Source organism: Rattus norvegicus, chromosome X, assembly GCF_036323735.1.
Source record: "Rattus norvegicus strain BN/NHsdMcwi chromosome X, GRCr8, whole genome shotgun sequence".
In the NCBI taxonomy this organism is placed as follows: Eukaryota; Metazoa; Chordata; class Mammalia; order Rodentia; family Muridae; genus Rattus; species Rattus norvegicus.
The window spans coordinates 122,467,452-122,492,616 of NC_086039.1; the positions used below are offsets into that span (position 1 = coordinate 122,467,452).

A 25,165-nucleotide genomic window follows, 5' to 3' on the forward strand; every position below is an offset into this window, starting at 1 on the left:
GCACGGTGATAAGTATGGATCGATTTTCATTTTTTTACATGTAGACATCTAGTTAGTCCAGCACAAATATTTGAAGATGCTTTCATTTTTCCATTGTATGGTTTTGACATCTTCATCCAAAATAAAATGTGTATAGGTATCTGAGTTTATTTTTGGGTATTTGATTGGATCCCATTGATTAAAGCTTATGGATGCTATCATATCATCTGAAGATAGCTGTACTTTGATGTCTTTCTTTCCAATTTGTATCCCTTTAATTTCCTTTAGTTCTCTTATTGCTATGGCTAGAACTTGAAAGAACTATACTGATAGATAGGGAGGGAATGGGCAACTTTGTCTCCAATTTTAGTGGTATTACTTCAAGTTTCTCTCCATTTAGTTTGATGTTGGCCATTGGCTTGCTGTATATTGCTTTGATTATGTTTAGGTATGTGCCCTGCATCCCTGATTTCTCTAATACATTTAACATAAAAGGGTGTTGGATTTTATCAAAGGCTTTTTCAGTGCCTCATGAGATAATCATGTGATTTTTTTATTTCAGTTTTTTTTAATGCTGGATTAGGTTGATGGATTTTTATATATTGAACCTGCATCCCTGGGATGAAGCCTACTTGATCTTGATGGATGATGTTATCTTTGATATGTTCCTGGATTCAGTTTGCAAGTATTATATTGAATATTTTTGCCTCAATGTTTAAAAGAGAAATCAGTTGGAAATTCTGTTTCTTTGTTGAGTCTTTGTGTGGTATAGGTATCAGGGCAACTGTGGCCTCATAAAAGGAGTTTGGCAGTGTTCATTCTGTTTCTATTTTGTGGAATAGTTTGAGGAATATTGGTATTTGCTCTTCTTTGAATGTTTGGTATAATTTGGTACTAAAACCATCTGGCCCCGGGCTTTTTTTTTTTTGGTTGGGAGGTTTTTAATGACTGCTTTTATTTCTTTAGGGGATATAGGGATATTTCAATAGTCTACCTTATCTTGATTTAACTTTGGTAAGTCATATCTGTGGAGAAAGCCATCTATTTCATTAAGATTTTCTAATTTTGACCCGCGGATCCCGGCCCGCAGCAGCTCTCTGCTCCCAGACCCGGTGACAGAGAGACCCAACCGCCTGGTCAGGTGGGCACTCCTGAGGCTGCAGAGCGGAAGAGACCACCAACACTGCTCACCCCTGCCCACATCCCTGGCCCAAGAGGAAACTGTATAAGGCCTCTGGGCTCCCGTGGGGGAGGGCCCAGGAGCGGCAGGACCCCTGCCAGAGACACCGCCGGACCCTGAAGAAAACAGGCCGGATAAACAGTTCTCTGCACCCAAATCCCGTGGGAGGGAGAGCTAAACCTTCAGAGAGGCAGACAAGCCTGGGAAACCAGAAGAGACTGCTCCCTGCACACACATCTCGGACACCAGAGGAAAAAGCCAAAGACCATCTGGAACCCTGGTGCACTGAAGCTCCCGGAAGGGGCGGCACAGGTCTTCCTGGTTGCTGCCGCTGCAGAGAGCCCCTGGGCAGCACCCCATGAGCAAACCTGAGCCTCGGGACCACAGGTAAGACCAAATTTTCTGCTGCAATAAAGCTGCCTGGTGAACTCAAGACACAGGCCCACAGGAACAGCTGAAGACCTGTAGAGAGGAAAAACTACACGCCCGAAAGCAGAACACTCTGTCCCCATAACTGACTGAAAGAGAGGAAAACAGGTCTACAGCACTCCTGACACACAGGCTTATAGGACAGTCTAGCCACTGTCAGAAATAGCAGAACAAAGTAACACTAGAGATAATCTGATGGCGAGAGGCAAGCGCAGGAACCCAAGCAACAGAAACCAAGACTACATGCCATCATCGGAGCCCAATTCTCCCACCAAAACAAACATGGAATATCCAAACACACCAGAAAAGAAAGATCTAGTTTCAAAATCATATTTGATCATGATGCTGGAGGACTTCAAGAAAGACATGAACACACTTAGGGAAGCACAGGAAAACATTAATAAACAAGTAAAAGCCTACAGAGAGGAATCGCAAAAATCCCTGAAAGAATTCCAGGAAAACACAATCAAACAGTTGAAGGAATTAAAAATGGAAATAGAAGCAATCAAGAAAGAACACATGGGAAGTCCCACACCGGCGGATCCCGGACCGCAGCAGCTCTCTGCTCCCAAACCCCGTGGGAGAGAGACCTCACCGCCTGATCAGGTGGGCACTCCTGAGGCTGCAGAGCGGAGGAGACCACCAACACTGCCCACCCCTGCCCACATCCCTGGCCCAAGAGGCAACTGTATAAGGCCTCTGGGTTCCCCTAGGGGAGGGCCCGGGAGCGGCAGGACCCCTGCGCCTGAGACACTGCCGGAACCTGAAGGAAACAGACCGGATAAACAGTTCTCTGCACCCAAATCCCGAGGGAGGGAGAGCTGAACCTTCAGAGAGGCGGACACGCCTGGGGAACCAGAAGAGACTGCACTCTGTGCACATCCAGGCGCCAGAGGAAAACACCAAACGCCATCTAAACCATGGTGCACGGAGGCTCCCGGAAAGAGCGGCGCAGATCTTCCCAGTTGCTGCCACAGCGGAGAGGACTTAGGCAGTACCCCACGAGCAAACTTGAGCCTTGGAACTGCAGGTAGGACCAACTTTTCCCTTGCAAGAAACCTGCCTGGTGAACTCAGGACACACAGAGGCAAAATTCCTCTAAGGCCGGGCACTTCCTGTGTTTACCGGAAGTCCCACACCGGCGGATCCCGGACCGCAGCAGCTCTCTGCTCCCAAACCCCGTGGGAGAGAGACCCCACCGCCTGATCAGGTGGGCACTCCTGAGGCTGCAGAGCGGAGGAGACCACCAACACTGCCCACCCCTGCCCACATCCCTGGCCCAAGAGGCAACTGTATAAGGCCTCTGGGTTCCCGTAGGGGAGGGCCCGGGAGCGGCAGGATCCCTGCGCCTGAGACACTGCCGGAACCTGAAGGAAACAGACCGGATAAACAGTTCTCTGCACCCAAATCCCGTGGGAGGGAGAGCTGAACCTTCAGAGAGGCGGACACGCCTGGGAAACCAGAAGAGACTGCACTCTGTGCACATCCAGGCGCCAGAGGAAAACACCAAACGTCATCTGAAACCCTGGTGCACGGAGGCTCCCGGAAGGAGCGGCACAGATTTTCCCGGTTGCTGCCACAGCAGAGAGGACTTAGGCAGTACCCCACGAGCAAACTTGAGCCTTGGAACCACAGGTAGGACCAATTTTTCCCCTGCAAGAAACCTGCCTGGTGAACTCAAGACACAGGCCCACAGGAACAGCTGAAGACCTGTAGAGAGGAAAAACTACACGCCAGAAAGCAGAACACTCTGTCCCCATAACTGGCTGAAAGAAAACAGGAAAACAGGTCTACAGCACTCCTGACACACAGGTTATAGGACAATCTAGCCACAGTCAGAAATAGCAGAACAAAGTAACACTAGAGATAATCTGATGGCGAGAGGCAAGCGCAGGAACCCAAGCAACAGAAACCAAGACTACATGGCATCATCGGAGCCCAATTCTCCCACCAAAGCAAACACAGAATATCCAAACACACCAGAAAAGCAAGACCTAGTTTCAAAATCATATTTGATCATGATGCTGGAGGACTTCAAGAAAGACATAAAGAACTCCGTTAGAGAACAAGTAGAAGCCTACAGAGAGGAATCGCAAAAATCCCTGAAAGAATTCCAGGAAAACACAATCAAACAGTTGAAGGAATTAAAAATGGAAATAGAAGCAAGCAAGAAAGAACACATGGAAACAACCCTGGACATAGAAAATCAAAAGAAAAGACAAGGAGCTGTAGATACAAGCTTCACCAACAGAATTCAAGAGATGGAAGAGAGAATCTCGGGAGCAGAAGATTCCATAGAAATCATTGACTCAACTGTCAAAGATAATGTAAAGCGGAAAAAGCTACTGGTCCAAAACATATAGGAAATCCAGGACTCAATGAGAAGATCAAACCTAAGGATAATAGGTATAGAAGAGAGTGAAGACTCCCAGCTCAAAGGACCAGTAAATATCTTCAACAAAATCATAGAAGAAAACTTCCCTAACCTAAAAAAAGAGATACCCATAGGCATACAAGAAGCCTACAGAACTCCAAATAGATTGGACCAGAAAAGAAACACCTCCCGTCACATAATTGTCAAAACACCAAACGCACAAAATAAAGAAAGAATATTAAAAGCAGTAAGGGAAAAAGGTCAAGTAACATATAAAGGGAGACCTATCAGAATCACACCAGACTTTTAGCCAGAAACTATGAAGGCCAGAAGATCCTGGACAGATGTCATACAGACCCTAAGAGAACACAAATGCCAGCCCAGGTTACTGTATCCTGCAAAACTCTCAATTAACATAGATGGAGAAACCAAGATATTCCATGACAAAACCAAATTTACACAATATCTTTCTACAAATCCAGCACTAAAAAGGATAATAAAGGGTAAAGCCCAACATAAGGAGGCAAGCTATACCCTAGAAGCAAGAAACTAATCATCTTGGCAACAAAACAAAGAGAATGAAAGCACACAATCATAACCTCACTTCCAAATATGAATATAACGGGAAGCAATAATCACTATTCCTTAATATCTCTCAATATCAATGGCCTCAACTCCCCAATAAAAAGACATAGATTAACAAACTGGATACGCAACGAGGACCCTGCATTCTGCTGCCTACAGGAAACACACCTCAGAGACAAAGACAGACATTACCTCAGAGTGAAAGGCTGGAAAACAATTTTCCAAGCAAATGATCAGAAGAAGAAAGCTGGAGTAGCCATTCTAATATCAAATAAAATCAATTTTCAACTAAAAGTCATCAAAAAAGATAAGGAAGGACACTTCATATTCATCAAAGGAAAAATCCACCAAGATGAACTCTCAATCCTAAATATCTATGCCCCAAATACAAGGGCACCTACATATGTAAAAGAAACCTTACTAAAGCTCAAAACACACATTGCACCTCACACAATAATAGTGGGAGATTTCAACACCCCACTCTCATCAATGGACAGATCATGGAAACAGAAATTAAACAGAGATGTAGACAGACTAAGAGAAGTCATGAGCCAAATGGACTTAACGGATATTTATAGAACATTCTATCCTAAAGCAAAAGGATATACCTTCTTCTCAGCTCCTCATGGTACTTTCTCCAAAATTGACCATATAATTGGTCAAAAAACGGGCCTCAACAGGTACAGAAAGATAGAAATAATCCCATGCGTGCTATCGGACCACCATGGCCTAAAACTGGTCTTCAATAACAATAAGGGAAGAATGCCCACATATACGTGGAAATTGAACAATGCTCTACTCAATGATAACCTGGTCAAGGAAGAAATAAAGAAAGAAATTAAAAACTTTTTAGAATTTAATGAAAATGAAGGTACAACATACCCAAACTTATGGGACACAATGAAAGCTGTGCTAAGAGGAAAACTCATAGCGCTGAGTGCCTGCAGAAAGAAACAGGAAAGAGCATATGTCAGCAGCTTGACAGCACACCTAAAAGCTCTAAAACAAAAAGAAGCAAATACACCCAGGAGGAGTAGAAGGCAGGAAATAATCAAACTCAGAGCTGAAATCAACCAAGTAGAAACAAAAAGGACCATAGAAAGAATCAACAGAACCAAAAGTTGGTTCTTTGAGAAAATCAACAAGATAGATAAACCCTTAGCCAGACTAACGAGAGGACACAGAGAGTGCGTCCAAATTAACAAAATCAGAAATGAAAAGGGAGACATAACTACAGATTCAGAGGAAATTCAAAAAATCATCAGATCTTACTATAAAAACCTATATTCAACAAAACTTGAAAATCTTCAGGAAATGGACAATTTCCTAGACAGATACCAGGTATCGAAGTTAAATCAGGAACAGATAAACCAGTTAAACAACCCCATAACTCCTAAGGAAATAGAAGCAGTCATTAAAGGTCTCCCAACCAAAAAGAGCCCAGGTCCAGACGGGTTTAGTGCAGAATTCTATCAAACCTTCATAGAAGACCTTATACCAATATTATCCAAACTATTCCACAAAATTGAAACAGATGGAGCCCTACCGAATTCCTTCTATGAAGCCACAATTACTCTTATACCTAAACCACACAAAGACCCAACAAAGAAAGAGAACTTCAGACCAATTTCCCTTATGAATATCGACGCAAAAATACTCAATAAAATTCTGGCAAACCGAATTCAAGAGCACATCAATACAATCATCCACCATGATCAAGTAGGCTTCATCCCAGGCATGCAGGGATGGTTTAATATAAGGAAAACCATCAACGTGATCCATCATATAAACAAACTGAAAGAACAGAACCACATGATCATTTCATTAGATGCTGAGAAAGCATTTGACAAAATTCAACACCCCTTCATGATAAAAGTCCTTGAAAGAATAGGTATTCAAGGCCCATACCTAAACATAGTAAAAGCCATATACAGCAAACCAGTTGCTAACATTAAACTAAATGGAGAGAAACTTGAAGCAATCCCACTAAAATCAGGGACTAGACAAGGCTGCCCACTCTCTCCCTACTTATTCAATATAGTTCTTGAAGTTCTAGCCAGAGCAATCAGACAACAAAAGGAGATCAAGTGGATACAGATCGGAAAAGAAGAGGTCAAAATATCACTATTTGCAGACGACATGATAGTATATTTAAGTGATTCCAAAAGTTCCACCAGAGAACTACTAAAGCTGATAAACAACTTCAGCAAAGTGGCTGGGTATAAAATTAACTCAAATAAATCAGTTGCCTTCCTCTATACGAAAGAGAAACAAGCCGAGAAAGAAATTAGGGAAACGACACCCTTCATAAGAGACCCAAATAATATAAAGTACCTCGGTGTGACTTTAACCAAGCAAGTAAAAGATCTGTACAATAAGAACTTCAAGACACTGAGGAAAGAAATTGAAGAAGACCTCAGAAAATGGAAAGATCTCCCATGCTCATGGATTGGCAGGATTAATATAGTAAAAATGGCCATTTTACCAAAAGCAATCTACAGATTCAATGCAATCCCCATCAAAATACCAATCCAATTCTTCAAAGAGTTAGACAGAACAATTTGCAAATTCATCTGGAATAACAAAAAACCCAGGATAGCTAAAGCTATCCTCAACAATAAGAGGACTTCAGGGGGAATCACTATCCCTGAACTCAAGCAGTATTACAGAGCAATAGTGATAAAAACTGCATGGTATTGGTACAGAGACAGACAGATAGACCAATGTAATAGAATTGAAGACCCAGAAATGAACCCACACACCTATGGTCACTTGATTTTTGACAAAGGAGCCAAAACCATCCAATGGAAAAAAGATAGCATTTTCAGCAAATGGTGCTGGTTCAACTGGAGGGCAACATGTAGAAGAATGCAGATCGATCCATGCTTATCACCCTGTACAAAGCTTAAGTCCAAGTGGATCAAGGACCTCCACATCAAACCAGACACACTCAAACTAATAGAAGAAAAACTAGGGAAGCATCTGGAACACATGGGCACTGGAAAAAATTTCCTGAACAAAACACCAATGGCTTATGCTCTAAGATCAAGAATCGACAAATGGGATCTCATAAAACTTCAAAGCTTCTGTAAGGCAAAGGACACTGTGGTTAGGACAAAACGGCAACCAACAGATTGGGAAAAGATCTTTACCAATCCTATAACAGATAGAGGCCTTATATCCAAAATATACAAAGAACTCAAGAAGTTAGACCGCAGGGAAACAAATAACCCTATTAAAAAATGGGGTTCAGAGCTAAACAAAGAATTCACAGCTGAGGAATGCCGAATGGCTGAGAAACACCTAAAGAAATGTTCAACATCTTTAGTCATAAGGGAAATGCAAATCAAAACAACCCTGAGATTTCACCTCACACCAGTGCGATTGGCTAAGATCAAAAACTCAGGTGACAGCAGATGCTGGCGAGGATGTGGAGAAAGAGGAACACTCCTCCATTGTTGGTGGGATTGCAGACTGGTAAAACCATTCTGGAAATCAGTCTGGAGGTTCCTCAGAAAATTGGACATTGAACTGCCTGAGGATACAGCCATACCTCTCTTGGGCATATACCTTAAAGATGCCTCAACATATAAAAGAGACACGTGCTCCACTATGTTCATCGCAGCCTTATTTATAATAGCCAGAAACTGGAAAGAACCCAGATGCCCTTCAACAGAGGAATGGATACAGAAAATGTGGTACATCTACACAATGGAATATTACTCAGCTATCAAAAACAACGAGTTTATCAAATTCGTAGGCAAATGGTTGGAACTGGAAAATATCATCCTGAGTGAGCTAACCCACTCACAGAAAGACATACATGGTATGCACTCATTGATAAGTGGCTATTAGCCCAAATGCTTGAATTACCCTAGATCCCTAGAACAAAGGAAACTCAAGACGGATGATCAAAATGTGAATGCTTCACTCCTTCTTTAAATGAGGAAAAAGAATACCCTTGGCAGGGAAGGGAGAGGCAAAGATTAAAACAGAGACTGAAGGAACACCCATTCAGAGCCTGCCCCACAGGTGGCCCATACATATACAGCCACCCAATTGGACAAGATGGATGAAGCAAAGAAGTGCAGACCGACAGGAGCCGGATGTAGATCGCTCCTGAGAGACACAGCCAGAATACAGCAAATACAGAGGCGAATGCCAGCAGCAAACCACTGAACTGAGAATAGGTCCCCCGTTGAAGGAATCAGAGAAAGAACTGGAAGAGCTTGAAGGTGCTCGAGACCCCAAAAGTACAACAATGTCAAGCAACCAGAGCTTCCAGGGACTAAGCCACTACCTAAAGACTATACATGGACTGACCCTGGACTCTGTCCCCATAGGTAGCAATGAATATCCTAGTAAGAGCACCAGTGGAAGGGGAAGCCCTGGGTCCTGCTAAGACTGAACCACCAGTGAACTAGACTATGCGGGGAGGGTGGCAATGGGGGGAGGTTTGGGAGGGGAACACCCATAAGGAAGGGGAGGGGGTAGGGTGATGTTTGTCCGGAAACCGGGAAAGGGAATAACACTTGAAATGTATATAAGAAATACTCAAGTTAATAAAAAAAAAAAAAAAGAAAAAAAAAAAAAAGAAAGAACACATGGAAACAACCCTGGATATAGAAAACCAAAAGAAGAGACATGGAGCTGTAGATACAAGCTTCACCAACAGAATACAAGAGATGGAAGAGAGAATCTCAGGAGCAGAAGATTCCATAGAAATCATTGACTCAACTGTCAAAGATAATGTAAATCGGAAAAAGCTACTGGTCCAAAACATACAGGAAATCCAGGACTCAATGAGAAGATCAAACCTAAGGATAATAGGTATAGAAGAGAGTGAAGACTCCCAGCTCAAAGGACCAGTAAATATCTTCAACAAAATCATAGAAGAAAACTTCCCTAACCTAAAAAAAGAGATACCCATAGACATACAAGAAGCCTACAGAACTCCAAATAGATTGGACCAGAAAAGAAACACCACCTGTCACATAATTGTCAAAACACCAAACGCACAAAATAAAGAAAGAATATTAAAAGCAGTAAGGGAAAAAGGTCAAGTAACATATAAAGGGAGACCTATCAGAATCACACCAGACTTCTCGCCAGAAACTATGAAGGCCAGAAGATCCTGGACTGATGTTATACAGACCCTAAGAGAACACAAATGCCAGCCCAGATTACTGTATCCAGCAAAACTCTCAATTAACATTGATGGAGAAACCAAGATATTCCATGACAAAACCAAATTTACACAATATCTTTCTACAAATCCAGCAGTACAAAGGATAATAAATGGTAAAGCCCAACATAAGGAGGCAAGCTATACCCTAGAAGAAGCAAGAAACTAATCGTCTTGGCAACAAAACAAAGAGAATGAAAGAACACAAACATAACCTCACATCCAAATATGAATATAACGGGAAGCAATAATCACTATTCCTTAATATCTCTCAATATCAATGGCCTCAACTCCCCAATAAAAAGACATAGATTAACAAACTGGATACGCAACGAGGACCCTGCATTCTGCTGCCTACAGGAAACACACCTCAGAGACAAAGACAGACACTACCTCAGAGTGAAAGGCTGGAAAACAACTTTCCAAGCAAATGGTCAGAAGAAGCAAGCTGGAGTAGCCATTCTAATATCAAATAAAATCAATTTTCAATTAAAAGTCATCAAAAAAGATAAGGAAGGACACTTCATATTCAGCAAAGGAAAAATCCACCAAGATGAACTCTCAACCTAAATATCTATGCCCCAAATACAAGGGCACCTACATAAGTAAAAGAAACCTTACTAAAGCTCAAAACACACATTGCACCTCACACAATAATAGTGGGAGATTTCAACACCCCACTCTCATCAATGGACAGATCATGGAAACAGAAATTAAACAGTGATGTCGACAGACTAAGAGAAGTCATGAGCCAAATGGACTTAACGGATATTTATAGAACATTCTATCCTAAAGCAAAAGGATATACCTTCTTCTCAGCTCCTCATGGTACTTTCTCCAAAATTGACCATATAATTGGTCAAAAAACGGGCCTCAACAGGTACAGAAAGATAGAAATAATCCCATGCGTGCTATCGGACCACCATGGCCTAAAACTGGTCTTCAATAACAATAAGGGAAGAATGCCCACATATACGTGGAAATTGAACAATGCTCTACTCAATGATAACCTGGTCAAGGAAGAAATAAAGAAAGAAATTAAAAACTTTTTAGACTTTAATGAAAATGAAGATACAACATACTCAAACTTATGGGACACAATGAAAGCTGTGCTAAGAGGAAAACTCATAGCGCTGAGTGCCTGCAGAAAGAAACAGGAAAGAGCATATGTCAGCAGCTTGACAGCACACCTAAAAGCTCTAGAACAAAAAGAAGCAAATACACCCAGGAGGAGTAGAAGGCAGGAAATAATCAAACTCAGAGCTGAAATCAACCAAGTAGAAACAAAAAGGACCTTAGAAAGAATCAACAGAACCAAAAGTTGGTTCTTTGAGAAAATCAAGATAGATAAACCCTTAGCCAGACTAACGAGAGGACCCAAAGAGTGTGTCCAAATTAACAAAATCAGAAATGAAAAGGGAGACATAACTACAGATTCGGAGGAAATTCAAAAAATCATCAGATCTTACTATAAAAACCTATATTCAACAAAATTTGAAAATCTTCACGAAATGGACAATTTCCTAGACAGATACCAGGTATCGAAGGTAAATCAGGAACAGATAAACCAGTTAAACAACCCCATAACTCCTAAGGAAATAGAAGCAGTCATTAAAGGTCTCCCAACCAAAAAGAGCCCAGGTCCAGACGGGTTTACTGCAGAATTCTATCAAACCTTCATAGAAGACCTCATACCAATATTATCCAAACTATTCCACAAAATTGAAACAGATGGAGCCCTACCGAATTCCTTCTACGAAGCCACAATTACTCTTATACCTAAACCACACAAAGACACAAAAAAGAAAGAAAACTTCAGACCAATTTCCCTTATGAATATCGACGCAAAAATACTCAATAAAATTCTGGCAAACCGAATTCAAGAGCACATCAAAACAATCATCCACCATGATCAAGTAGGCTTCATCCCAGGCATGCAGGGATGGTTTAATATATGGAAAACCATCAACGTGATCCATTATATAAACAAACTGAAAGAACAGAACCACATGATCATTTCATTAGATGCTGAGAAAGCATTTGACAAAATTCAACACCCCTTCATGATAAAAGTCCTGGAAAGAATAGGAATTCAAGGCCCATACCTAAACATAGTAAAAGCCATATACAGCAAACCAGTTGCTAACATTAAACTAAATGGAGAGAAACTTGAAGCAATCCCACTAAAATCAGGGACTAGACAAGGCTGCCCACTCTCTCCCTACTTATTCAATATAGTTCTTGAAGTTCTAGCCAGAGCAATCAGACAACAAAAGGAGATCAAAGGGATACAGATCGGAAAATAAGAGGTCAAAATATCACTATTTGCAGATGACATGATAGTATATTTAAGTGATCCCAAAAGTTCCACCAGAGAACTACTAAAGCTGATAAACAACTTCAGCAAAGTGGCTGGGTATAAAATTAACTCAAATAAATCAGTTGCCTTCCTCTATACAACAGAGAAACAAGCCAAGAAAGAAATTAGGGAAACGACACCCTTCATAATAGACCCAAATAATATAAAGTACCTCGGTGTGACTTTAACCAAGCAAGTAAAAGATCTGTACAATAAGAACTTCAAGACACTGAGGAAAGAAATTGAAGAAGACCTCAGAAGATGGAAAGATCTCCCATGCTCATGGATTGGCAGGATTAATATAGTAAAAATGGCCATTTTACCAAAAGCAATCTACAGATTCAATGCAATCCCCATCAAAATACCAATCCAATTCTTCAAAGAGTTAGACAGAACAATTTGCAAATTCATCTGGTATAAAAAACACCCAGGATAGCTAAAGCTATCCTCAACAATAAAAGGACTTCAGGGGGAATTACTATCCCTGAACTCAAGCAGTATTACAGAGCAATAGTGATAAAAACTGCATGGTATTGGTACAGAGACAGACAGATAGACCAATGGAATAGAATTGAAGACCCAGAAATGAACCCACACACATATGGTCACTTGATTTTTGACAAAGGAGCCAAAACCATCCAATGGAAAAAAGATAGCATTTTCAGCAAATGGTGCTGGTTCAACTGGAGGGCAACATGTAGAAGAATGCAGATCGATCCATCCTTATCACCCTGTACAAACTTAAGTCCAAGTGGATCAAGGACCTCCACATCAAACCAGACACACTCAAACTAATAGAAGAAAAACTAGGGAAGCATCTGGAACACATGGGCACTGGAAAAAATTTCCTGAACAAAACACCAATGGCTTATGCTCTAGGATCAAGAATCGACAAATGGGATCTCATAAAACTGCAAAGCTTCTGTAAGGCAAAGGACACTGTGGTTAGGACAAAACGGCAACCAACAGATTGGGAAAAGATCTTTACCAATCCTACAACAGATAGAGGCCTTATATCCAAAATATACAAAGAACTCAAGAAGTTAGACCGCAGGGAAACAAATAACCCTATTAAAAAATGGGGTTCAGAGCTAAACAAAGAATTCACAGCTGAGGAATGCCGAATGGCTGAGAAACACCTAAAGAAATGTTCAACATCTTTAGTCATAAGGGAAATGCAAATCAAAACAACCCTGAGATTTCACCTCACACCAGTGCGATTGGCTAAGATCAAAAACTCAGGTGACAGCAGATGCTGGCGAGGATGTGGAGAAAGAGGAACACTCCTCCATTGTTGGTGGGATTGCAGACTGGTACAACCATTCTGGAAATCAGTCTGGAGGTTCCTCAGAAAATTGGACATTGAACTGCCTGAGGATCCAGCTATACCTCTCTTGGGCATATACCCAAAAGATGCCTCAACTTATAAAAGAGACACGTGCTCCACTATGTTCATCGCAGCCTTATTTATAATAGCCAGAAACTGGAAAGAACCCAGATGCCCTTCAACAGAGGAATGGATACAGAAAATGTGGTACATCTACACAATGGAATATTACTCAGCTATCAAAAACAACGAGTTTATGAAATTCGTAGGCAAATGGTTGGAACTGGAAAATATCATCCTGAGTGAGCTAACCCAATCACAGAAAGACATACATGGTATGCACTCATTGATAAGTGGCTATTAGCCCAAATGCTTGAATTACCCTAGATCCCTAGAACAAAGGAAACTCAAGACGGATGATCAAAATGTGAATGCTTCACTCCTTCTTTAAATGAGGAAAAAGAATACCCTTGGCAGGGAAGGGAGAGGCAAAGATTAAAACAGAGACTGAAGGAACACCCATTCAGAGCCTGCCCCACATGTGGCCCATACATATACAGCCACCCAATTAGACAAGATGGATGAAGCAAAGAAGTGCAGACCGACAGGAGCCGGATGGAGATCGCTCCTGAGAGACACAGCCAGAATACAGCAAATATAGAGGCGAATGCCAGCAGCAAACCACTGAACTGAGAATAGGTCCCCTCTTGAAGGAATCAGAGAAAGAACTGGAAGAGCTTGAAGGGGCTCGAGGCCCCATATGTACAACAATGCCAAGCAACCAGAGCTTCTAGGGACTAAGCCACTACCTAAAGACTATACATGGACTGACCCTGGACTCTGACCCCATAGGTAGCAATGAATATCCTAGTAAGAGCACCAGTGGAAGGGGAAGCCCTGGGTCCTGCTAAGACTGAACCCCCAGTGAACTAGTCTATGGGGGGAGGGCGGCAATGGGGGGAGGGTTGGGAGGGGAACACCCATAAGGAAGGGGAGGGGGAAGGGGGATGTTTGCCTGGAAACCGGGAAAGGGAATAACACTCGAAATGTATATAAGAAATACTCAAGTTAATAAAAAAAAAAAAAGGAGAGAGTAATAATCTTTAAATAAAAAAAAAAGATTTTCTAATTTTTTTGAGTACAGGGTTTTGCACCAAGATCTAATGATTCTTTCAATTTACTCATTGTCAGTTGTATGCCTCCCCTTTCATTACTAATTTTGTTTATTTGGATATGTCTCTCTGTCTCTTTGTTTGTTTGGCTAAGAGTTTGTCTATCTTGTTGATTTTCTCAAAGAACCAGCTCTTGGTTTCACTGATTATTTGTATTGTCTTCTTTGTTTTTACTGGATCCATTTCAGCCCTGATTTTGATCATTTCCTGCTTTTTACCCCTTTTGGTGTGCTTGCTTCTTTTCTTTTTCTTTTTAGAGCTTTCAGGTGTGCTTTCAAATTGCTTATATGCAAACTTTCTAGTTTCTTTATAGAGGCATTTAGTACTATAAACTTTCATCTTATCACTGCTTTCATTGTGACCCCAAAATTTGGGTATGTTGTGCCTTCATTTCCATGGATTCTAAAAAGACTTTAATTTCTTTCCTTAACTCTTTTCTCAGCTAGAGATCATTGAGTAGGGAGTTGTTTAATTTCCATGAGTGTGTAGGGTTTCCAGTGTTACTGTTGTTGAAGTCTAGCTTTAATCCCTGGTGGTGTTATAAGACTCAAGGTGTTATTTTAATCTTCTTGTATCTATTGAGGCTTGCTTTCTGACCAACTATATGGTCAATTTTGGAAAATGCTCCATCAGGTGCTGAGAAGAAGGTATATACTTTGTGTTTGTGTGAAATAGTCTATAGATGTCTGTTAGGTCCTTTTGATTCATAGTGTGTTAGTTTCATTACTACTCTGTTCAGTTTTTGTTTGGATATCCTGTCAATGGATGAGAGTGGGTTGTTGAAGTCTCACAGTATTAATGTGTGGGGTTTGATGTGTGATTTAGCAGTGCTTCTTTTACAAATGAGGGTGTCCTTGTGTTTTTGACATAGATGTTCAGAATTGAGATATCATCATGGTGGATTTTTCCTTTGATGAGCATGAAGTTTCCTTTTCTGTCTCTTTTGATTAGTTTTAGTTGACAGACTATTTTATTAGATAATAGAATGGGGACTTTAGCTTGCTTCTTTGGTCCATTTGCTTGGAAAACTTTTTTCTAATCCTTTACTCTGAGATAATGATTATCTTTGTTGCTGAGGTGTGTTTCTTGTATGCAGCAGAATGATGGATCCTGTTTTTGCATCCATTCTGTTAGCCTCCTTTTTGTACTCATTGTGGAATTGAGTCCATTGATGTTGATGGCAAGTGATTGTCATTTCCAGTCATTTTGGTGTCAATGGGGTTAGTGCTTATGTGTGTGTGTGTGTGTGTGTGTGTGTGTGTGTGTGTGCGATTTCCCTGTTTTTGCTGGTATGGGACTACTTATTTCCTGTGTTTTCTTGGATGTAGTTATCCTTCTAGTATTTTCTGTAGGGTTGGGTTATTTGTGGCTATATACTGTTTAAATTTGGATTTGTCTTGAAGTATCTTGTTTCCTCCATCTATGGTGATTGAGAGTTTTGCTTGGTACATTGGCACCTGTGGTTTTGTTTTGTTTTGCTTTGTTTTGTTTTGTTTTGTTTTTTTCAATCAGCAAGAGGGTTTATTGTCAGGATACCTGCAGACGTCTACACAGGTACCTGCAGGCATCTCAGTCAGGTCGGAAGGACTGGCGCACCCAGCAGAACCAGGGACAGGTTTTTATAGGGTTCTGGGGAGCAGAAGCAGGCATACAGAAGCAGACACATGGTTACAGGGACTTGATTGGTGGATTCAATGAGGCTCAGATGCATGGTTACACCCAATTGGCTATTTCAAACATATTCAAATGAGGCGCAGAGGTATGGTTACACAATTGGCTATTTCAAACATATTCAAATGAGGTTAAAACACAGCAAAAGAGTACGTGCAGGCTGGGGCGTCCGGAATGTCAGATGCTAGGGACTTATCCCTTCCTGCCCGATGGCCTATGAGTCAGTTCCGCTACCTCAGGCTGGTTCTGCATTCCTTCTTCCTTATCTTTGTGGTCTGTCAGTTTTTAGTTTTTTTTTTTTTATTAACTTGAGTATTTCTTATATACATTTCAAGTGTTATTCCCTTTCCCGGTTTCCAGGCAAACATCCCCCTCCCCCCTCTCTTTCCTTATGGGTGTTCCCCTCCCAACCCTCCCCCCATTGCCGCCCTCCCCCCATAGTCTAGTTCACTGGGGGTTCAGTCTTAGCAGGACCCAGGGCTTCCCCTTCCACTGGTGCTCTTACTAGGATATTCATTGCTACCTATGGGGTCAGAGTCCAGGGTCAGTCCATGTATAGTCTTTAGGTAGTGGCTTAGTCCCTGGAAGCTCTGATTGCTTGACATTGTTGTACTTTTGGGGTTTCGAGCCCCTTCAAGCTCTTCCAGTTCTTTCTCTGATTCCTTCAACGGGGGCCTATTCTCAGTTCAGTGGTTTGCTGCTGGCATTCGCCTCTGTATTTGCTGTATTCTGGCTGTGTCTCTCAGGAGAGATCTACATCCGGTTCCTGTAGGCCTGCACTTCTTTGCTTCGTCCATCTTCTCTAATTGGGTGGCTGTATATGTATGGGTCATATGTGGGGCAGGCTCTGAATGGGTGTTCCTTCAGTCTTTGTTTTAATCTTTGCCTCTCCCTTCCCTGCCAAGGGTATTCTTTTTCCTCATTTAAAGAAGGAGTGAAGCATTCACATTTTGATCATCCGTCTTGAGTTTCGTTTGTTCTAGGGATCTAGGGTAATTCAAGCATTTGGGCTAATAGCCACTTATCAATGAGTGCATACCATGTATGTCTTTCTGTGATTGGGTTAGCTCACTCAGGATGATATTTTCCAGTTCCAACCATTTGCCTACGAATTTGATAAACTCGTTGTTTTTGATAGCTGAGTAATATTCCATTGTGTAGATGTACCACATTTTCTGAATCCATTCCTCTGTTGAAGGGCATCTGGGTTCTTTCCAGTTTCTGGCTATTATAAATAAGGCTGCGATGAACATAGTGGAGCACGTGTCTCTTTTGTATGTTGAGGAATCATTTGGGTATATGCCCAAGAGAGGTATAGCTGGATCCTCAGGCAGTTCAATGTCCAATTTTCTGAGGAACCTCCAGACTGATTTCCAGAATGGTTGTACCAGTCTGCAATCCCACCAACAATGGAGGAGTGTTCCTCTTTCTCCACATCCTCGCCAGCATCTGCTGTCACCTGAGTTTTTGATCTTAGCCATTCTCACTGGTGTGAGGTGAAATCTCAGGGTTGTTTTGATTTGCATTTCCCTTATGACTAAAGATGTTGAACATTTCTTTAGGTGTTTCTCAGCCATTCGGCATTCCTCAGCTGTGAATTCTTTGTTTAGCTCTGAACCCCATTTTTTAATAGGGTTATTTGTTTCCCTGCGGTCTAACTTCTTGAGTTCTTTGTATATTTTGGATATAAGGCCTCTATCTGTTGTAGGATTGGTAAAGATCTTTTCCCAATCTGTTGGTTGCCGTTTTGTCCTAACCACCGTGTCCTTTGCCTTACAGAAGCTTTGAAGTTTTATGAGATCCCATTTGTCGATTCTTGATCTTAGAGCATAAGCCATTGGTGTTTTGTTCAGGAAATTTTTTCCAGTGCCCATGTGTTCCAGATGCTTCCCTAGTTTTTCTTCTATTAGTTTGAGTGTGTCTGGTTTGATGTGGAGGTCCTTGATCCACTTGGACTTAAGCTTTGTACAGGGTGATAAGGATGGATCGATCTGCATTCTTCTACATGTTGCCCTCCAGTTGAACCAGCACCATTTGCTGAAAATGCTATCTTTTTTCCATTGGATGGTTTTGGCTCCTTTGTCAAAAATCAAGTGACCATAGGTGTGTGGGTTCATTTCTGGGTCTTCAATTCTATTACATTGGTCTATCTGTCTGTCTCTGTACCAATACCATGCAGTTTTTTATCACTATTGCTCTGTAATACTGCTTGAGTTCAGGGATAGTAATTCCCCCTGAAGTCCTTTTATTGTTGAGGATAGCTTTAGCTATCCTGGGTTTTTTGTTATTCCAGATGAATTTGCAAATTGTTCTGTCTAACTCTTTGAAGAATTGGATTGGTATTTTGATGGGGATTGCATTGAATCTGTAGATTGCTTTTGGTAAAATGGCCATTTTTACTATATTAATCCTGCCAATCCATGAGCATGGGAGATCTTTCCATCTTGTGAGGTCTTCTTCAATTTCTTTCCTCAGTGTCTTGAAGTTCTTATTGTACAGATCTTTTACTTGCTTGGTTAAAGTCACACCGAGGTACTTTATATTATTTGGGTCTATTATGAAGGGTGTCGTTTCCCTAATTTCTTTCTCGGCTTGTTTCTCTTTTGTATAGAGGAAGGCAACTGATTTATTTGAGTTAATTTTTTTTTTTTGAAGGCAGCAACGAGGTTTATTGGAGCGTCCTAATACAGACGCTGGGGCTTGCCCATGGTGCTCTTGATGTACAGAGCCCGGACGTTCTGCCAGTTTTTCTTGAGTAAGGACACCAAGAAGTTGACAGCCAGGTGGATGTTGTAGACTAGCTCATCATCGGTCATCTTCACGTGGCCGACGGCAACGGCCAGACACAGCACCTTCTTCATCTGGAACTTGATTGTGGATTTCACCTCATCCACTTTGGCCCCCATGTTTTCATTATGTGTCAGCAGGGAGGGGAACTTGCCCGCCTTGTTTAGGCGTGGGCCCAGGATACGTGGGATTTGCTTGATCAGAGACTCGGAGGCCAAAAAGGCATCATACTTCTTGGCCAGCTTTTTGACCAACTTCTTGTTCTTGTTAAGCTTCTTGAGCGCCTCGATGTCCATGTCGGGGATATCAACGGCCTTGGCTTCATCACAGTGCTGCTGGTCTCCCAGGACGCACACGGAGAACTTGGGGCGAGGGGTGGACTTAAGCCTGACGGTGCCCGAGAAGTGTTTTTCCTTCTGAGGGTCGTAGTTCTTCAGGCTGATCTGCAGCTCCACCGTCTCCAGAAACTTGCGGCGCTTACGCTGGTTCCCGTGTAGGACTTCCCACACCGCCTCGTAGAGGGTGTCTCGTGAAACTTTGCTGCTCATGGCTGCGGCTGCGGGAACCGGAAAAGAAGCTATTTGAGTTAATTTTATACCCAGCCACTTTGCTGAAGTTGTTTATCAGCTTTAGTAGTTCTCTGGTGGAACTTTTGGGATCACTTAAATATACTATCATGTCATCTGCAAATAGTGATATTTTGACCTCTTCTTTTCCAATCTGTATCCCCTTGACCTCCTTTCGTTGTCTGATTGCTCTGGCTAGAACTTCAAGAACTATATTGAATAAGTAGGGAGAGAGTGGGCAGCATTGTCTAGTCCCGGATTTTAGTGGGATTGCTTCCAGTTTCTCTCCATTTAGTTTAATGTTAGCAACTGGTTTGCTGTATATGGCTTTTACTATGTTTAGGTATGGGCCTTGAATTCCTATTCTTTCCAGGACTTTTATCATGAAGGGGTGTTGAATTTTGTCAAATGCTTTCTCAGCATCTAATGAAATGATCATGTGGTTCTGTTCTTTCAGTTTGTTTATATAATGGATCACGTTGATGGTTTTCCATATATTAAACCATCCCTGCATGCCTGGGATGAAGCCTACTTGATCATGGTGGATGATTGTTTTGATGTGCTCTTGAATTCGGTTTGCCAGAATTTTGTTGAGTATTTTTGCGTCGATATTCATAAGGAAAATTGGTCTGAAGTTCTCTTTCTTTGTTGTGTCTTTGTGTGGTTTAGGTATAAGAGTAATTGTGGCTTCGTAGAAGGAATTCGGTAGTGCTCCATCTGTTTCAATTTTGTGGAATAGTTTGGATAATATTGGTATGAGGTCTTCTATGAAGGTTTGATAGAATTCTGCACTAAACCCGTCTGGACCTGGGCTCTTTTTGGTTGGGAAACCTTTAATGACTGCTTCTATTTCCTTAGGAGTTATGGGGTTGTTTAACTGGTTTATCTGTTCCTGATTTAACTTCGATACCTGGTATCTGTCTAGGAAATTGTCCATTTCCTGAAGATTTTCAAGTTTTGTTGAATATAGGTTTTTATAGTAAGATCGGATGATTTTTTGAATTTCCTCTGAATCTGTAGTTATGTCTCCCTTTTCATTTCTGATTTTGTTAGTTTGGACGCACTCTCTGTGTCCTCTCGTTAGTCTGGCTAAGGGTTTATCTATCTTGTTGATTTTCTCAAAGAACCAGCTTTTGGTTCTGTTGATTCTTTCTATGGTCCTTTTTGTTTCTACTTGGTTGATTTCAGCTCTGAGTTTGATTATTTCCTGCCTTCTACTCCTCCTGGGTGTATTTGCTTCTTTTTGTTCTAGAGCTTTTAGGTGTGCTGTCAAGCTGCTGACATATGCTCTTTCCTGTTTCTTTCTGCAGGCACTCAGCGCTATGAGTTTTCCTCTTAGCACAGATTTCATTGTGTCCCATAAGTTTGGGTATGTTGTACCTTCATTTTCATTAAATTCTAAAAAGTTTTTAATTTCTTTCTTTATTTCTTCCTTGACCAGGTTATCATTGAGTAGAGCATTGATCAATTTCCACGTATATGTGGGCATTCTTCCCTTATTGTTATTGAAGACCAGTTTTAGGCCGTGGTGGTCCGATAGCACACATGGGATTATTTCTATCTTTCTGTACCTGTTGAGGCCCGTTTTTTGACCAATTATATGGTCAATTTTGGAGAAAGTACCATGAGGAGCTGAGAAGAAGGTATATCCTTTTGCTTTAGGATAGAATGTTCTATAAATATCCGTTAAGTCCATTTGGCTCATGACTTCTCTTAGTCTGTCGACATCACTGTTTAATTTCTGTTTCCATGATCTGTCCATTGATGAGAGTGGGGTGTTGAAATCTCCCACTATTATTGTGTGAGGTGCAATGTGTGTTTTGAGCTTTAGTAAGGTTTCTTTTACGTATGTAGGTGCCCTTGTATTTGGGGCATAGATATTTAGGATTGAGAGTTCATCTTGGTGGATTTTTCCTTTGATGAATATGAAGTGTCCTTCCTTATTTTTTTGATGACTTTTAGTTGGAAATTGATTTTATTTGATATTAGAATGGCTACTCCAGCTTGCTTCTTCTGACCATTTGCTTGGAAAGTTGTTTTCCAGCCTTTCACTCTGAGGTAGTGACTGTCTTTGTCTCTGAGGTGTGTTTCCTGTAGGCAGCAGAATGCAGGGTCCTCGTTGCGTATCCAGTTTGTTAATCTATGTCTTTTTATTGGGGAGTTGAGGCCATTGATATTGAGAGATATTAAGGAATAGTGATTATTGCTTCCCATTATATTCATATTTGGATGTAAGATTATGTTTGTGTGCTTTCATTCTCTTTGTTTTTTTGCCAAGACGATTAGTTTCTTGCTTCTTCTAGGGTATAGCTTGCCTCCTTATGTTGGGCTTTACCATTTATTATCCTTTGTAGTGCTGGATTTGTAGAAAGATATTGTGTAAATTTGGTTTTGTCATGGAATATCTTGGTTTCTCCATCAATGTTAATTGAGAGTTTTGCTGGATACAGTAACCTGGGCTGGCATTTATGTTCTCTTAGGGTCTGTATGACATCAGTCCAGGATCTTCTGGCCTTCATAGTTTCTGGCGAGAAGTCTGGTGTGATTCTGATAGGTCTGCCTTTATATGTTACTTGACCTTTTTCCCTTACTGCTTTTAATATTCTTTCTTTATTTTGTGCGTTTGGTGTTTTGACAATTATGTGACGGGAGGTGTTTCTTTTCTGGTCCAATCTATTTGGAGTTCTGTAGGCTTCTTGTATGTCTATGGGTATCTCTTTTTTTAGGTTAGGGAAGTTTCCTCTATGATTTTGTTGAAGATATTTACTGGTCCTTTGAGCTGGGAGTCTTCACTCTCTTCTATACCTATTATCCTTAGGTTTGATCTTCTCATTGAGTCCTGGATTTTCTGTATGTTTTGGACCAGTAGCTTTTTCCGCTTTACATTATCCTTGACAGTTGAGTCAATGATCTCTATGGAATCTTCTGCTCCTGAGATTCTCTCTTCCATCTCTTGTATTCTGTTGGTGAAGCTTGTATCTACAGCTCCTTGTCTCTTCTTTTGGTTTTCTATATCCAGGGCTGTTTCCCTGTGTTCTTTCTTGATTGCTTCTATTTCCATCCTCAATTCCTTCAACTGTTTGATTGTGTTTTCCTGGAATTCTTTCAGGGATTTTTGTGTCTCCTCTCTATGGGCTTCTGCTTTTTTATTTATGTTTTCATGGAATTCTTTCAGGCATTTTTGCGATTCCTCTCTGTAGGCTTCTACTTGTTCTCTAAGGGAGTTCTTCACGTCTTTCTTGAAGTCCTCCAGCATCATGATCAAAAATGATTTTGAAACTAGATCTTGCTTTGCTGGTGTGTTTGGATATTGCATGTTTGTTTTGATGGGAGAATTGGGCTCCGATGGTGCCATGTAGTCTTGGTTTCTGTTTCTTGGGTTCCTGCGCTTGCCTCTCGCCATCAGATTATCTCTAGTGTTACTTTGTTCTGCTATTTCTGACAGTGGCTAGACTGTCCTATAAGCCTGTGTGTCAGGAGTGCTGTAGACCTGTTTTCCCCTCTTTCAGTCAGTTATGTGGACAGAGTGTTCTGCTTTCTGGCGTGTAGTTTTTCCTCTCTACAGGTCTTCAGCTGTTCCTGTGGTCCTGTGTCTTGAGTTCACCAGGCAGCTTTCTTGCAGCAGAAAATTTGGTCTTACCTGTGGTCCTGAGGCTCAAGTTCACTCGTGGGGTGCTGCCCACGGGCTCTCTGCAGCGGCTGCAACCAGGAAGACCTGTGCCGCCCCTTCCGGGAGCTTCAGTGCACCAGGGTTCCAGATGGTCTTTGGCTTTTTCCTCTGGCGTCCGAGATGTGTGTGCAGGGAGCAGTCTCTTCTGGTTTCCCAGGCTTGTCTGCCTCTCTGAAGGTTTAGCTCTCCCTCCCATGGGATTTGGGTGCAGAGAGTGGTCTGTCAGTTTTAACGGTGGGGCAGGCTCCACAGGGCCTGGGCATGCCTGGGCTCGCCCGGGCCTGTTTCAGCTCTGAGTCTGTGGATCTTAAAACTTACTTTTTACTTTTATAGTTGTGGACCTTAAGCTCATACAATTTTCCTTTTATGGGGGGTGGTCTTTCATTCCCCCATTTTCTTTTAGCATTGAGTGAAATCTTTTACTCAATTTGGTTAAGGAATCTCTGTTTCCTGTTTTCTCAACCTTTGGTATTGCTGGGTTAATACAAGAGTCTGGATAACAGAGAACCTATCTTTCTTTTTTTTTTTTATTAACTTGAGTATTTCTTATATACATTTCAAGTGTTATTCCCTTTCCCGGTTTCCGGGCAAAATCCCCCTCCCCCCTCCCCTTCCTTATGGGTGTTCCCCTCCCAACCCTCCCCCCATTGCCGCCCTCCCCCCATAGTCTAGTTCACTGGGGGTTCAGTCTTAGCAGGACCCAGGGCTTCCCCATCCACTGGTGCTCTTACTAGGATATTCATTGCTACCTATGGGGTCAGAGTCCAGGGTCAGTCCATATATAGTCTTTAGGTAGTGGCTTAGTCCCTGGAAGCTCTGGTTGCTTGACATTGTTGTACTTTTGGGGTCTCGAGCCCCTTCAAGCTCTTCCAGTTCTTTCTCTGATTCCTTCAACAGGGGACCTATTCTCAGCTCAGTGGTTTGCTGCTGGCATTCGCCTCTGTATTTGCTGTATTCTGGCTGTGTCTCTCAGGAGCGATCTACATCCGGCTCCTGTCGGTCTGCACTTCTTTGCTTCATCCATCTTGTCCAATTGGGTGGCTGTATATGTATGGGCCACCTGTGGGGCAGGCTCTGAATGGGTGTTCCTTCAGTCTCTGTTTTAATCTTTGCCTCTCCCTTCCCTGCCAAGGGTATTCTTTTTCCTCATTTAAAGAAGGAGTGAAGCATTCACATTTTGATCATCCGTCTTGAGTTTCCTTTGTTCTAGGGATCTAGGGTAATTCAAGCATTTGGGCTAATAGCCACTTATCAATGAGTGCATACCATGTATGTCTTTCTGTGATTGGGTTAGCTCACTCAGGATGATATTTTCCAGTTCCAACCATTTGCCTACGAATTTCATAGACTCGTTGTTTTTGATAGCTGAGTAATATTCCATTGTGTAGATGTACCACATTTTCTGTATCCATTCCTCTGTTGAAGGGCATCTCGGTTCTTTCCAGTTTCTGGCTATTATAAATAAGGCTGCGATGAACATAGTGGAGCACGTGTCTCTTTTATATGTTGAGGCATCTTTTGGGTATATGCCCAAGAGAGGTATAGCTGGATCCTCAGGCAGTTCAATGTCCAATTTTCTGAGGAACCTCCAGACTGATTTCCAGAGTGGTTTTACCAGTCTGCAATCCCACCAACAATGAAGGAGTGTTCCTCTTTCTCCACATCCTCGCCAGCATCTGCTGTCACCTGAGTTTCTGATCTTAGCCATTCTCACTGGTGTGAGGTGACATCTCAGGGTTGTTTTGATTTGCATTTCCCTTATGACTAAAGATGTTGAACATTTCTTTAGGTGTTTCTCAGCCATTCGGCATTCCTCAGCTGTGAATTCTTTGTTTAGCTCTGAACCCCATTTTTTAATAGGGTTATTTGTTTCCCTGCGGT

General features: G+C 41.7%; 2 protein-coding genes across 3 annotated transcripts in view; one reads left to right on the top strand and one right to left on the bottom strand.

Moving 5' to 3' along the window:
• 6030498E09Rikl (RIKEN cDNA 6030498E09 gene like) overlaps positions 1-25,165 on the top strand; it is a 199,135-nt gene that overhangs the window by 44,703 nt on the left and 129,267 nt on the right. The gene's annotated exons all lie outside the window — the stretch shown is intronic.
• On the bottom strand, positions 18,901-19,620 carry Rpl10al2 (ribosomal protein L10A like 2). Its single transcript, XM_039100209.2, has one exon. It carries the CDS (start codon positions 19,594-19,596, stop codon positions 18,943-18,945), a length of 654 nt encoding a protein of 217 aa, XP_038956137.1. The 5' UTR covers positions 19,597-19,620; the 3' UTR covers positions 18,901-18,942.